This window comes from Cucumis sativus, chromosome 7 (assembly GCF_000004075.3).
Source record: "Cucumis sativus cultivar 9930 chromosome 7, Cucumber_9930_V3, whole genome shotgun sequence".
NCBI lineage: Eukaryota > Viridiplantae > Streptophyta > Magnoliopsida > Cucurbitales > Cucurbitaceae > Cucumis > Cucumis sativus.
In genome coordinates, this window is record NC_026661.2 from 2,372,596 (window position 1) to 2,389,273 (window position 16,678).

The 16,678-nt window shown below is 30.1% G+C and overlaps 1 protein-coding gene across 3 annotated transcripts; it reads right to left on the bottom strand.

Moving 5' to 3' along the window:
* Positions 1–1,758: 1,758 nt before the first annotated feature.
* On the bottom strand, positions 1,759–5,569 carry LOC101213147 (trans-resveratrol di-O-methyltransferase). 3 transcript variants are annotated; one of them, XM_031888371.1, is made up of 3 exons: positions 4,630–5,569; positions 3,584–3,659; positions 1,759–2,133 (listed from the first exon to the last, which is right to left on the bottom strand). In XM_031888371.1, exons 1-3 carry the CDS (start codon positions 5,401–5,403, stop codon positions 2,015–2,017), a joined length of 969 nt encoding a protein of 322 aa, XP_031744231.1. In that variant the 5' UTR covers positions 5,404–5,569; the 3' UTR covers positions 1,759–2,014. The 3 variants fall into 3 exon arrangements, with proteins under 3 accessions (XP_031744231.1, XP_011658687.1, XP_031744232.1); XM_011660385.2 differs by lacking the exon at positions 3,584–3,659 and having other exon boundaries at positions 4,630–5,563; XM_031888372.1 differs by lacking the exons at positions 1,759–2,133; positions 3,584–3,659 and adding an exon at positions 2,140–2,554 and having other exon boundaries at positions 4,630–5,566.
* Positions 5,570–16,678: the final 11,109 nt, after the last annotated feature.

Below are 16,678 nucleotides of genomic sequence, written 5' to 3' on the forward strand. Positions count from 1 at the left end.
AGTTTATAATATTTTGTAGGTACTTGTATTCATCTGTTCTTGGTTCGAAGGAAAATATACAGTACGTCTTTGTAGATCCATCCCTCACCTCTGTCGGACACTCGCAAGAATCTCGAGTTCGAACTTATGCAGTAGATTGATGGTCTCAAAGATTAACGAAATAGTTCTTGCTCCTTTTAATCCTGGTAAGTCAAGTTATTTTATTACTTGCATTGCAAAAAACTAGTACTAATATTTTGTATAATTAGGGGTCATTGGGCACTGCTGGCCATAAATGCGTATGATGATACATATATTTTACCTCGACTCACTAAGGACAACATCGAAGTCAACTATAAGATACGTCACTGACACGTAAGTTAATCTAGTATTTCATTTAGTGTTGATTCTTATATGCATGTACACAATATTTAAATTATTTGTTCAATCTTATCTTGTCAAAACAGAGCAATAGAGATGTTTCAGTCACAAAAGAACATTAAAAAAAGTAGAAAACAAACTTTATGGCGAACAGTAAAGGCAAGTATCAAATTTTTAAGTCATTATATTTTTGTAGACTACTAGCAATTAGGATTACTTTGTTAGTCAATTTTGTTGCTTTTATATAGTGTCCACTGCAAGTCGGGAGTACTGAGTGTGGATACTACGTGATGAGGTATTTGAGAGAAATTGTGATTAGGGAAGCATTGTCATATCCGATGCGGTATGTTATATATCAAACTATTGGTTTTGTGAGTTAATTGGTTTATTTGTATAGTCAGTTAATTCATTTAATTTATTTTGCATGTTTATAGATTGATACACGAAGATCATACTCACAGGCAGAACTAGACGAGGTGCAAGTTGAGTTAGCTGACTTTTTGGGTTCTTAATATGATTATGACCAATATTTTGTGATTCTGAAGTAGGAAATTTTTTGTTGTGGCTTCTTTATGCCTTAAACTTTATGTATAGAATCTTTAGCCGATAATTCTTTTGAATTGTTCATATGGAGAAGGGGGGGGGGGTTCATTTGTATATTCTTTTGATTATTGTTATAGCTAGCATGTTTTGTGACTTTGTAAGTTGATTTATTCATGGCAATGTAATGCCATATGAAATCTAATGTAAAGCCTATTTCATTATGCATATGTAAAAGTCTTGGAATTGAATATATATGGTGAATGGTTTTATTTATATATGTTTGAGATTTGAAACTATATTTGATGAATATCAAATATCTATGAAACTGTTGCTGGACAATTACAGGACAATCATCTTTCCATTACAGCATAATTCAATTACAATTTCTTTTTTAAAAAACAAAATTAAAAAATGCTTGACGGTTTTAAAATGTCATGAACAATTGCAAGCTTGACGGTTTTAAACTATCATGAACAATTGCATTTTTGACGGTTGACAAATGTCAAGAACAATTACATTCTTGACAGTTTTAAAATGTCATGAATATTAAAATTCTTGACGGGTTTAAAATGTCATAAATCAGTTCATCCTTGACGGTTTTAAAATGTCATAAACAATACCAGTCTTGACGGTTCTAAAACGTCATGAACATAAGTATATTTGACGTTTTAAATAACGTCAACTTTATTCTTGACGTTTAATACATCAAGAACTTTGCCTTTTGACGCTGGGTTCAACGACATTTTTAAAACCGTCAAGAGAGCATGTTTTTGTAGTAGTGTTTTGTTCTTTTTTTCTTTCTTTTTCTTTTTCTTTTTTTGTTTTATTTGTATCCATGGTAATGGAGGATATGCATTTATATATAAGTGGAAGAAATCCATATCACAATTGGCTGGACACACACCACCAACAGAAAATCTAGAAAGTGGAGGGTTTTGAATGTCTTTTTTCTAACTAAATTATTTAGATATAATGCATTTCCTTTTATATTGGAAAACGTAGAGTAGATGAGAGAAACAAATGTATGACAACTAAACTAAAAATGAAATAAGTAAACTATTTAATAACATTTTTCAAATTAAACTGTTTAATAACAGTTTTATGGGTTTTCTTAGTGAGTAGCCTTAATATCCCCCTCAAGCCAAAGTCTGCAGCATGTGTAACACCTAGTTTCACTCGAAGTGGAATGAAAGAATGTGCAGATAGTGGCTTGGTCAGTATATTTGCAACCTGAGGTGTTGATGGAAGATGCAAGGAGTTATGAAGTATGAAGAGTTACAAATTTTTAATATAGTATTAAAGTAATAAGCTCTTATGTTTAGATCTCTAACGGTTAAATATATTTTTTAATATTAAATTGCACCTTATAAAGTATAATATTCTTTTTGCAACATGTGAATACATATATGTGTGTGTGAGAGGTCAGGGTGGTTGACATGCATGCATAACGAAAGTGAATATTACATGATTGGAGTGACAAAGTATGTTAGAAGATTCTAAAGAACTGAAAGAACCAACTACGGTACAAACAATATTGGAAAGAATTCCAATAGAAAAAGTGAATGGTAATTGTTATGGTGGTTGGGGAAGGGCAAATCAAGAGAGATAATGACTCTGTTCAAACTCAATTGTTGTTGAGTTGACTGATGCCCTGAAATTAATAATCCAAAATAAAAGAAGAGTTCAAATTGAGTTCAAAGTCTGATAAAATAGCTTTTCCAAAATCATTTTGTATAAAACTATATGGGAGCGTTTAGCGCGGAGGTTTGAAATCAAATGCCTGAGAATTAAATGACTGTGGGCTTGTTTGATGGGGTTATGATGCCTAGAAATTACAGATGTCTGTGTTTGGGTACAAAAATTGTGTGCAAGAACTGATAATTATAATTTCTAATGTTTGTGTTTCGGGTGTTGGTTTTGAATTCCTAGGTTTAGTTAATTTTTTTTTTCAATTGATTTTTTAAATATTTTGTACATATAATTCAATTTTTTGATTTATTGATTTTCATGACAATAATATAAAAACAAAAAAGTTTAACATTCAATAACAATAATTTTGAGCATTAATATGAATGGTCTAGTTAGGAATATTACAAACTATTCACAAAATAATTTCGCTGTGTTGCAAATGCAACCATTGAACTTGTATGGTTAGCCTCACTCTTCAAAGAACTGAAGATCTTTCTATGAAAACCACCAATACTAGTGGTATGACAATCTTGGAGTTGTTCACCTAAGGGCAAATCCAATACTTCACTCGAAAACAAAACATATAGAGCTAGACATCTATTTTGTGATAGACCTTGTTCTACAACGAAAGATTAATTTTCATGAGGTGATGCATCCATTCATGAAGAGATGCAAAACAATTACCATTTTTTTCAATAACTATTTATTCCAATAATTTTAATCTCAACCACACCCAATATAATATATCTTTAATTTTTTTACTCTTAAGAATCCACAAACACACTTAAATATTAACACAAATACTTTATTCAAACACAATAAAATTAAAATGTTTAAGTTCAACTCATGTGTGTTGTTGTATGGGAACTTATTAAAAAAGAGGAGAGTTGGTTATGTCATGGGTAAATTTCTATAAGAGACCTTAAGATTTCTATAAGATTTTTGGTATTGAATAACACCAAATCAATTACCATCACTTTTCCTTTCTTACCATTGCTTCCGATTGCTTCTTTGCACTTCTTCAAAATCTTTACACATTCTTCATCACTCCAATCATGTAATATCCACTATTTTGTTACCACCCACCAAATTAAATATCATACTATACATAAATATTACATTTTATATATAAAAAAGAAAGAAAAAAGAAAGTCCTTTTAGGAAGATTTAAAAAAGTATCAATGTGAATCATGATATTAGAGTTGCGTTAATAATGGGAGAATTTTTGTAAGCTATATTTCTGCAACTTTTTTCTTTTTATTAGAACCCTTTTCTAAAGATATTTAGCCACACCTTGCAAAAAAAAAAAAACAGTTAAAATATCATTTTGTTGTGTTTAAATATTTTAGAGTTTGTTCAATTTTAGTCTATCTACTTTCAAATGTTCAATTTTAGTTCTTGAACTTTCAATAAATGTTCAATTTTAGTTCTTGAACTTTCAATAAATCTTAAATTAAATTTAGTCTCTATTGCTACTTCATTTTAGTTTTCATCGCTTTTTATTAACATTTTCACTGTAATTTTTTTTCCTAAGTGAGTATTTGATCAATTTGAATAAAAATTAACGTTTGAGTGACTTGTTAAACTTAGGAGGCATTTGGAGGAAGAGTGATTTATAGAGTTAGTGTTATGATAATTCTAGTATTATAATAGTCTTAGTGTTGTGATGACATGCGTTTGAAGAAACGGTTATAATAGATAGTGTTATGATAGTATGTATCTGGAAGAAGGATTATGATAGATAGTATTATGATAGTAAGCGTTTTTGGGGCGATTATGATAGAAAGAGTTATGATAGTATGCATTTGGAGAAATGATTACATAGTAGTGTTATGATAATATGTGTTTAGAGGAAGAGTGAGAATAGTAAAAAAGAGAGAATGGAAGGATTATGTTTTGTGGAGTGGGTTCACTCCCCCATAGTCGTAAAGCTTAATGCCTCCTAAAACTATAAGAATTAAAATTGAACAAATTTGAAAAGGGCACGGACTGAAATAGTATTTTAATGGAAGAAATATATTATAGAGTAGATTTTACCTTCAATAGAAGGGCATCAGCCGGAGGAATAGCATCAAACATATCCCCTTCAACGTATTTAAAATTTGGTATATCCGGTTTCAATTCAGCCACAACTTGGGGAAGATCAAGCACAGTGCATTCAATTTGTGGAAAAGCCTTTGCAATGGCTTTGGCCATAGTTCCAGTCCCACCACCAACATCAACCAACGATTCAACTCCTTCAAAGACACTGGTATGTTTTCCCATTAACACACTCATCACCAACCTCGCATCACTAGCCATTCCTGCATTAAAAGTATCACCATCTTTCCGCTTATTCCCCACGAACTCCCAGAACGATTTCCCGTGAGCAGTCTCAAATGGTGTCTGGTCGTCAGTTCGGAACCAGGCTGAGAGAAAGTGCGATGGCTCTACAAAGACGGGTTGGAGCATGGAAAGTAGGAAAGGCGATAGGGTGCAAGAATTGTCTTTAAGAAGAAGGTGAGATGAAGTGGTCAGAACATATCCTTCTTCTTGTAGAACAAAGAAGCCAGAGTGAGTCAATAAACGCATCAAACGATATATGAATTGGGTTTTATTAGGATGAAGTTGGAGAGATGAAACAAGACGAGAGAGGGGCAAAGGGCTGGGGCCATGGCTATGGATGGCGTCTGGAATTCCAAGTTGAATTGCACATTTGAGAGACATGGAATTTATGAAGTTGAAGATGTGTTTACATATTTGACCATGAGCTTCCATCAACTCATCCCCTTCCATTTCCACCATATTTCCACCCTCCAACTCCATATTCATAACAACAGAGAAAATTTCCAAAACACTTAATATATGTGGTGTGTCCAAACTGTGATTTGGTTCCTTTCATTTATAATATTTTCATGAAAATATATATAGTTGCACTGTATCAATCCAACCCAACCAATTTGCAAATATTAAATATAAACGACTCTTGGTGAATACACGAACATCCAATTAGCTTCAATTTTTCGTAGTGATTTCGAAACATATAATAAATAAAATTAGAAGTTAGATAGTTTGAGAATTTTTATTTTAATGTTTTCATATAATCATTTTTAAAAATTCTTATATCTAGTTTAAAGAAATAAAATTTGTTCTACTAATTACATTATTAAATTTAATTACGTTGATATTCCAATATTTAAACTTGAGATGGTGCTTCGTATTAATTATTACTTTTTCTTTTTCTTTTTATGTTTTCTCTAAATTTTGGATCTCACTCAATTGCTTTGTTTTTATTATTGACAAATCATATATCATATATCACCAATAAAAGTTGCACATCTCAAAGTGATTTTTTTTATTAATTTCAGATATACCATGATCATTCTAAAAAGAATTAATCAATCTTAAATTTAAAAAATTGTCAAAATTAAAAAATATTTACAATTTTGTGTGCTTGTTTACGAAAAAAACGTTGTGGGACAGAAAAAATTAGAAAAAAAAGGTTAATTTTGTCACGAAAAATTATTTTAAAAACATTATATATTTACTTTTGTCACAATTGTACAAAAAGTCATCAAACCGTGAGAGTGAATAATAAAATTCTATTTGTCCATTTTCATTTTACTTATCAATTAACGTTCTAAATTTTACTTTTTAAATTATCCTCGAAATTAACAATTTGATAACATGAATACATATCATCATGTTTTTTTCGTACTTTTTTAAAAAATTAAACAACATATGTTATAGAAAAATTAAAAGCCATTTATTAAACTAAATTTGGCTAAAAAGATAGGGATAGAAAAATTTTCAAGAATAGCCAAACAATTTAGTAATAAATTTTAATGAATTATAGAGAATTTGATAGTTTTTTTTTCTAAGAATAACAAACTTTTATGGATGTTTAACTTTTTTTTGGAATACAAAAAATTGAAATAACAACTTAAAAAAGAAATAGAATTAATAATGTTGAAGGATGTAAGATCACTTTTAACTATATGATAAATCTTAATTTCATCTTTCCATTATTGTCATTGAAGTGAGAAATCACACGACGTTTTTCTTTTATTTTTGTTTGTATAAGCTCGGAGTCAAGTTGGTACATTCTAACAATGAATTTTAAATTGATTGTGAAAAAAATGGGTGAAGAAATTATTTCCATTTGATATATAAAATTATGACTAATGGTAGAAGATGAAAAATCATAGATTTTAGTAAGAAATTTATTTGTTTTTTCTTCGAATAGTAACTGAAAATTACATTTCTTTCTGCCTCACTCATAATGTCAATAAAAAATGGCATAAAATTTTAACCTATAAAAATTTATAAGAAATATAATTAAAGTTAATGGTTTTTAAAAAGAAACAAAAAAATGTCATTATAGAAATAATATATTAAAGAATTATACATTTGACTTTTGAAGATAGTTTTTTAAAATCATTAATTGATCTTTATAAATTTTGTAGATTTTATATTAGTCCTGTTGAATGGATGCAATATATATATAAGGGAAATTGGAATGGGTAACCATTTCAACAATAATAATTAATGATATAGCAAAATTTTAAAAAAATTACAAATATAGCAAAACTATCAATGATAGACTTGTATCGCTGATACACTTCGTATAGTTTATCAATGATAGACTAATATTTGCAACATGATCTATCATTGATAGAATTTGACAAATTTTGCTATATTTGCAAATTTTTTAAAATGTTGTTATATACTTAATTATTTTGAATTCAATTGCTAAATTTACGACTACTCCTATATATAATTGGTTTAAAAACGAAAGGTAAATGTGTCTAAATATAATATATGTAAATGTTTTAAAAACATAGGGCAAATGTGTCCAAATATATATTTAATTGTTTTAGAAAACGAAATAGATCATATGTTCAAAAATGATTTTTTCTACACTATGGCATTCTATATATTATAGATTATAGATAAATATAAGTATTTATTTTGTTAACCTTTTACACACTCATCTCTCATATTTTTTTTTTGGAAGAATTAATGCATTTATGTAACCATGTCTATTGCATCCTATTTTGAAGAGTGGTCTCATTAACATTAAATGCATTAATTAAGTTATCTAAAACTACTTAATAAGAAATTTTATATGAAAATGAAGTCATCTAAAACTTTACTTAATAAGAAATTTTATATGAAAATGTAGAGAAAAAAGAGGTATGACAAATTTTAGATTAAGTTGTCAAATCTATATATAAATAATAAATCATATGTAACTAGTTAAAGATTATCACTAATAAATTTTGTTATTAATAAATGTTGATATATAACTTCAATAATCTCCAATTTAGTAAAGAAAAGAAATTGATGTCCAATTGAAATTGCTCCAAATATATTAGACATCAGATGTCATCTGATATTTTGTAAATTAATGATATATAAAATCTGGGAAAAATGCTCCTTTATTTTTTGGAATTTAACTTTGATTTTTAAAAGATTAAGGTCTTTTAAATGTTACCAAAAAGTTTTGTTTTAGTGTTAGGTTAGGCCAGTAAATGTAGCACGTTTAAGTGTTGGTTCTAAAACTGTAATTTGACTTAATTGTATAATAGAGTTCATTTGTCAAAAGCCACATTTATTGAAGTTACACAATTGAAGTCACATTTACGAAGGCTACCTGGTTATTTTTTTAACTTTTAAGTTTATAGTTAATGATTTTATATTTGTAACCATTTATTCACTCTAACTTTATTTCTATCTATAATATTAGTACTATTTTTTTTGAAAAAGAAATGATGCATCAAATGTACCAAAACATCTCCACTAGGTAGACACTCCTTAATATCACAATTGCAACCTTTCAAATTCGGGATGAGCGATTGCGGCAATTGTTCGACTCGGTCAACAAGTCAGTCGATCGAAATTCGAAAACTGCGGACAAACTCGTGGTATGAATCAACCTTCCATCACGTTCTTGAGAAAATGTTTTAAAAAACGTGAGAGAGAAATAAATTCATTGAAATCATCGTTACAATATATATACAATGAAGATTGTCAATTGCAAGTGAAAAATATTTGCTTGCAAGACAATACTTAGACGAGAATTAACTACTATGTCTTTTTCCTAAACTACACTTTGGACTTTCAGTTTCTGATACGCTTGCATATGAAAAAGCTAAAATGTCACGTTATAGATTTATTAGATAAAAAGAAAAGCAACTCGTTAAATTAAACATGCTCCTCGTATTAAACTCAATCTTACAACTAAGAGTGTATATTTAGACAATGAAATGTGTCCGATTAGATGCCTGATGTGGAGGTATACATAATAGTATATTGATCATAAAGGAGAAGGAGAAGTAGATGAGATTAAATTCACTTTTATCTTGTATTTAATTATCTTCTTTTATATCTTTGATGACTTTTGGCCTATTTAATTTTGCCAGGTCCAAATTCACCCACAACCCTACAAATTAACAGAAAAAATTGCAAACTCGTGCGACAATAAAATTAAGTGGACCAATGCCAAGAGACGTTTTAAACAACGTTTTGTTTCCCTATTTTATTTATTTTACAATAAAATTAAAATTAATAATTCAATTTTTATGTGGATTGTCAAACCACCCATAAACATTTAAAAAAATATTAATAAAAATATAGAAACATATCAACTAAAATTTAATAACTTATATTAGAGAGTGATCAAATTGGAGTGCATCTTAATTATTTGTAAATAAAGATAATTTTGTGATACTAATTAATTGATAGAGTTAAGAATGTAGCCAAAGAGTTCCAAGGTTTTCCTGAAATTTCATTGAATAACTTTCCATACACATAAAAATCCTCTTGTTATTGTTTCAAGTCAATTTGTAACTTTAAATGTTCTATTATTTGAGATAATCCAGCTTTAAAAAGATTTAAAGAAAGAGACATTGTATTGGATGACAATTCTAGTTTAGGAATTTGTAAATGAAGGTCACACATTATCCCATGACAAATTTTCATCTCCAATTCCTTCTTAGCCTTTTTCTCTCACACAAATTGGGTTTGTGTTGGGTAGTAATCGAAATGAGAATGGAGTAAGTGGAGTTTCCACACTTTCCTCTTTGGGAATTATCTTATATAATTTGATCTCAATAACCTAAAATTTAAAACGTTATATAACTAAGCAAATCAAATGTTTTAACTTTTCACGTAAAGAACCATACAAACAAAGTCGGTAGGAGTCTTTGTTGAATAAAAAAGAGAAAAGTTTGACCCATGCTGCCATGCATAGAATTCATTTTTGCTAGTTATAGTTGTCATCCTCCACTAGAACGAGACTAGCTTCTTGTCATTAATTAGTAGTTGGTTTGGGATTGTCACTTACGGATAAGAACATATACTACACTTGATCCTAGTCAGAAGATCGAGAAAGGTATTGGAATTGTCGACTTTCACTTTCTTCCTTTTTAGACTCTTTTTCTATTTTTATTTTTGATGCAATGGGATTCGACTCTAATTTGGTATGGGACAATGAGCCCACTTCCTCACTTTCAAACTATTTACTTTTTCACTTACCTGGTTTTTGGGTTGTTCTCCTCTCTTCTCCTCGTTGTTTTTTTTTTTTTTTGTAAAAAAAAAGATACTATAGGTTAGTAAATGCACCAGAACATCTTTGCAAGATGGACATTTTCTTAGCACCAGAACATCTCTGCAAGATGAACATTTTCTTAGCACCCTCTTCTCTTCCTTTCCTCTCTTCTCCTCATTTTCTTTTTTTTTTTAAAAAAGATACTATAGGTTAGTAAATGCACCAAAACATCTCCGCAAGATGGACATTTTCTTAGCACCCTCATCTCTTCCTTGTTGAGTAATGTTTTGTATTTTTTTTATCATTTTGTGTTGGATATGTTGGCTTTTTGGCCCTTAATCTCAAATTAATTTATTTTAATTATTCAATTAATTTATGTTTTGATGATAACAAATCTGATTTTTTTATTGACAATTTTATTAATTTGAATAGACCATATCGTAGAGCTTGGAAAAATGATTCTAACGCCTCTTGAATCACCCAAATCGAAGTTCAAATGAAGAAAATATTGCTAAAAGAAGCTTAACGAAAAAATACCCGAGATGGTGACGTGGCGACCAAGCATTCAATTTGAACCAATTAGAGAAAGCCACTTGGAGCAATGAAGGAGTAACAAATGTGGCTTTTTGTTATGTTTTATTGGCTTTTATAAAGAAAATGAATTTAAAAGAAAATGATTTTAATATTATTATTTTTCTTGTGTCTAACGGCTAGTTTTTTTAAAAGAGGGTGAAGTTGCTTTATTGATTTCTTTTTAAACAAAATATTTTGAAAAGACATATTATTATATTATTATTTGTATTGTGTCTAACGGCTAATTAAGTTTAAATCTCAACCATTCATTTTTCTTTTACTTATATCTAATGACCCAAATGATTTTGAATTTATCTTTCCTCTCTTTTTAAATACTTCACATTTACACAAGATCACAACACTTTACAATCCTCAAGCAAAAAGCCAACATTGTTATTCTCTCTAAAGCTTCCAATTTTTATTCTTTTCATCTTATTCTTGAGAGCTTCTTATTGTATTGTGAGGATTAAATTTGTGAGCTTCAAATTGTATACTCACTCTTTTAGAGAGTTTTCTTTTGTGTGATTTAAAAATTTCAACATATTGTAACGGTTGGATCCTAACCCGTGGAAAGGATCGGGTTTGCTCTTGAACCCGAAAAAGGAGCAAGAATCGGTTCGGCTCAAATCCGTGGAAAGAGTCCAAAGAAGATTTTCAATCAAAATCCCAAGGGTGCTTGGGAAAGTGGATGTAGGTTGAGTTTAACCGAACCACTATAAAATTACGGTGTCTTCTTCTCTAACTCTTTTCTAATTATTTTTTAATTTAATTTTAGTTACATATTCTTATTGGTTGAGTTTGATTGCATACTTCCATTCATATCTTTTTATCAATCTTGTTATTTAACAAAGTTTACAAAGTTCTTTATTTAAATTTTAGAAAATATCTAATTAGTTGATTTTACTTTTTATTTGTCAAAAAGTTTATTTAAACCCTATTCACCCCCTCTAGGGTTGCCATACCGATCCAACAATTGGTATCAGAGCAAGGTTGCTCATCTTGAAATTTTAATTTCTTGATAAACTTTATTGTTAGAGCATTATGGCAAACCTATTGGCAAATGGTATTGTTGAAGGTCAATCTACTTCTAGACCTCCTTATTTTGATGGTTCAAATTATGCATATTGGAAAGCTAGAATGAAAATTTATTTGCAATCTATTGACTATAATTTGTGGTTAATTGTTGCTAAAGGTCCTTATGTACCCATGAAAAATGTTGATAATGTTGATACGCCTAAATTAGAAGAAGAGTATGATGAAAATGAAATGAAAAAGTGTTCATTTAATGCTAAGGCTATTAACTGTTTGTATTGTGCCTTGAGTAAAGATGAATTTAATAGAATATCCATGTGTTCTTCCGCTCAAGAAATTTGGAATACTCTTGAAATTACTCATGAAGGAACAAATCAAGTTAAAGAGTCTAAAATTAGCATGTTTGTTCATAATTATGAATTGTTTAAGATGGATGCTAATGAGACTATCACCGATATGTTTACTAGATTTACTAACATCATAAATGCTTTGAAGGGTCTTGGTAAAGTTTATACAACTTCCGAAAATGTTAGAAAAATTCTAAGGTCTCTACCTAAGACTTGGGAAGCTAAGGTAACGGCGATTCAAGAAGCAAAGGATCTCACCAAACTTCCACTAGAGGAGCTTATTGGCTCACTCATGACTCATGAGATCATCATGAAGGAGCACTTGGAGGATGAGTCCAAAAAGAAGAAGAGCATTGCATTAAAGACTATCTCCTTGGAAGTTGATCCCGAAGATGAGGATGGCCTTGATGAAGATGACATTGCTTATTTCTCACGTAAGTACAAAAATTTCATAAAAAGAAAGAAATATTTCAAGAAACACCTATCAACCCAAAAAGAGTCAAAAGGTGAGAAAAGCAAAAAGGATGAGGTGATTTGTTATGAATGCAAAAGATCGGGTCATATAAGAACGGATTGTCCTCTCCTCAAATCATCTAAGAAATCCAAGAAGAAGGCAATGAAGGCTACATGGGATGATAGTAGTGAAAGTGAAAGTGAAGTTGAAGAAATGGCAAATCTTGGTCTCATGGCTCATAGTGACAAAGATGATGAACATGATGATAAGGTAACTCTAGAACCTCTTTCTATTGATGAATTATTTGAAAATTTTGAAAGCATGCAAAATGACCTAGAAAAACTTAGTTCTAAGTATGTTGTGCTTAAGAAGAAATACAATGTTTTAATTAGTGAAAATAAGTCTTTACTTGATACAATTGCTTGCTTTAAAGAGAATGAAAATTTTGAGCAAATTGAAGAATTGAATGTCTCTAGTGATAAGCATGTTTGTATTGAGAAAGATGCTTTGCTTGATAAAGTTAGATTTCTTGAGCATGATAGTTGTGAAAAAGATAACTTGATTAAAGTGCTTAAAGAAAATGAACTAAGTGTTTTACAAGAACTTGATAAAGCTAAAGAAACTATTAAAAAGTTGACAATAGGTGCTCAAAGATTGGACAAAATTATTGAAGTAGGAAAATCTTATGGTGATAAGAGAGGTTTAGGCTATATTGATGAATCATCTACTCCTTCAAGTTCTAAAACTACATTCGTTAAAGCATCACCTATTGTGCCTAAGTTTAACATGTCTAATCATGTGTCTAATCATGTTAAATCTAGTTTTGTACCCATATGTCATAATTGTGGTGTTGAAGGTCACATTAGACCTAAATGCTTTAAATTGAAGTATGCTCAAAATACTTATTCAAGAAGAAATTTTTCGCAAAGAGCAAAGTTTTACATTGCTCCAAGGAAGAATTTCTCCAATAAAAGTAGAGTACATAAATTTGTTATGAAAAATAAATCTTTGCATAATGTTGTTTGTTTTTCTTGTGGCAAGTATGGACATAAAGCTTATTCTTGTTACCTATCTAGATCTAGTGCTTGTAATGTCTATGAAAAAATGAAATGGATCCCTAAATATGTAAATGCTAACATTCTAGGACCCAAACAAGTATGGGTACCAAAGGATCAAACTTGAAATTAGTTGTTTTTAGGTTTGTTTGAAAGCCTCCAAGAAAAACAAATGGTACTTGGATAGTGGTTGCTCAAGACACATGACGGGAGACCGATCCAAGCTTATCTCTTTCTCCAAAAAGAATGGAGGCATGGTAACCTTTGGTGACAACAAGAAAGGTAAAATAATTGGTAAGGGTAATATAGGAAATGATTCATCTACTTTGATTGAAAATGTTCATTTGGTTGATGGTTTAAAGCATGATTTGCTTAGTATTAGTCAATTGTGTGATAAAGGATTTAGAGTAATATTTGATAAAAAAAATTGCATAATTGAAAATGTTAGTGATAGAAAAGTTTTGTTTGTTGGAAATAGGGATGAAAATGTGTACACTCTTGATTTGAATGATTATCCTATTATTGATAAATGTCTTTCGGTTTTGCATAATGATTCTTGGTTATGGCATAGAAGACTAGGACATGCTAGCATGCACTTAATTTCAAATATTTCTAAAAATTGTTTGGTTAGAGGTCTTCCTAGTTTTAAATTTGAAAAAGACAAAGTTTGTGATGCTTGTCAAATGGGTAAGCAAACTAAGTCCTCTTTCAAATCTAAAAATGTGATCTCTACTACTAGACCCTTACAACTATTACACATGGACTTATTTGGCCCTTCTAGAATTGCTAGCTATGGAGGAAATTATTATGCTTTTGTGATAGTTGATGATTTTTCTAGATTTACTTGGGTTTTGATGATAAAACATAAGGATGATGCTTTGAAAAGTTTTATTAGTTTTGCAAAAAGAGTACAAAATGAAAAAGGATTTTTTATTTCCAAAATTAGGAGTGATCACGGAGGAGAATTTGATAATGATGCTTTTAAAGCTTTTTGTGAAGAAAATGGTTTTTCCCATAATTTTTCCTCTCCAAGAACTCCTCAACAAAATGGTGTAGTTGAAAGGAAAAATCGTACTTTGCAAGAATTTGCTAGATCAATGTTGAATGAGTATGGTTTACCTAAATATTTTTGGGCGGAAGCCGTTAACACCGCTCTTGCTATGTTTCAAATAGAGTTTTAGTTAGACCATCTTTAGATAAAACTCCTTATGAACTTTGGCATGGAAAAATTCCAAATATTGGGTATTTCAAAGTTTTCGGTTGTAAATGTTTTATTTTGAATAACAAAGAAAAACTTGGAAAATTTGATTCTAAGACGGATGTTGGTATTTTTCTAGGATATTCCTCTACTAGTAAAGCTTATAGAGTTTTCAATAAGAAAACTTTAGTTATTGAGGAATCTATTCATGTTGTATTTGATGAATCTTGGAATAATGTTTCTAATGAGTCTATTTGTAGTGATGATTTAGAAAAAGATTTTGGAGATTTACTTGTTAATGACAAAGGCAAAGAAATTGTTCCAAGTATGCAAGATGTGAACATCATAGAGAAGAAAGAAGAGGGTTCTTCATCCTTGCCTAAAGAGTGGAGATATGCTCTATCCCATCCCAAGGATCTAATTCTTGGCAATCCCGAACAAGGTGTCAAAACTCGTTCTTCTCTTAATTTATTTAGTAATCTTGCTTTTGTGTCTCAAATTGAACCTAGAAGTTTTAAAGATGCCGAATGTGATGAGTTTTGGATTTTAGCTATGCAAGAAGAATTAAATCAATTTGAAAGAAACAAAGTTTGGAAATTAGTCCCTAGGCCTTCTAATGCATCTATAATCGGAACTAAATGGGTTTTTAGAAATAAGATGGATGAAAATGGAAATATCATTAGAAATAAAGCTAGACTTGTAGCTCAAGGTTATTGTCAAGAAGAAGGTATAGATTATGAAGAAACTTTTGCACCGGTTGCTAGATTAGAAGCTATTAGAATGTTGCTTGCTTTTGCTTCTTATAAAAATTTCATTTTGTATCAAATGGATGTAAAAAGTGCTTTTTTAAACGGTTATATTGTGGAGGAAGTTTACGTAGAACAACCTCCGGGCTTTGAAAGTTTTGATTTACCTAATCATGTTTATAAGTTGAAAAAGGCTCTTTATGGCTTAAAACAAGCTCCAAGAGCTTGGTATGATAGACTTAGCAAGTTTTTACTTGAGAATGACTTTAAGATGGGAAAAATTGATAATACTCTATTTATTAAAGTTAAAAATAATGACATGCTTATAGTACAAATTTATGTGGATGATATTATATTTGGTTCTACTAATTCATCTTTGTGTGAAGAATTTTCCAAGTGTATGCATAATGAGTTTGAGATGAGTATGATGGGAGAACTTAGTTTCTTCCTTGGTCTTCAAATCAAACAACTCAAGGATGGCATCTTCATAAGTCAAGAAAAATACACAAGGGATTTGCTCAAGAAATTCAAATTAAATGAAGGTAAAGTTGCAAAAACTCCTATGAGCACTACCACTAAGCTTGACAAAGATGAAAAAGGTAAGTGTGTGGATATAAAGACTTATCGAGGTATGATTGGATCTTTACTTTATTTGACCGCTAGTAGACCCGATATCATGTTTAGTGTATGTCTTTGTGCTAGATTTCAATCTTGTCCTAAAGAATCACATTTCCATGCTGTTAAAAGGATACTTAAATATTTGCTTGGAACTATTGATGTTGGATTATGGTATCCTCGAAATGTTGAGTTTAATTTGGTAGGATATTCCGATGCGGACTTTTGCCGGTAGTTTACTTGACCGTAAAAGTACTAGTGGGACTTGTCAATTTCTTGGTAGTTCCTTAGTATCTTGGTTTAGTAAAAAGCAAAATTCGGTTGCCTTATCCACTACCGAAGCGGAATATATTGCGGTTGCTAGTTGTTGTGCACAAATTCTTTGGATGAAACAAACTCTTTGTGATTTTGGATTAAAATTTGATAATGTGCCTATATTTTGTGATAATACTAGTGCCATAAATTTGACTAAGAATCCTATTCATCATTCTAGAACTAAGCATATAGATATTAGGCATCACTTTATTAGAGAGCA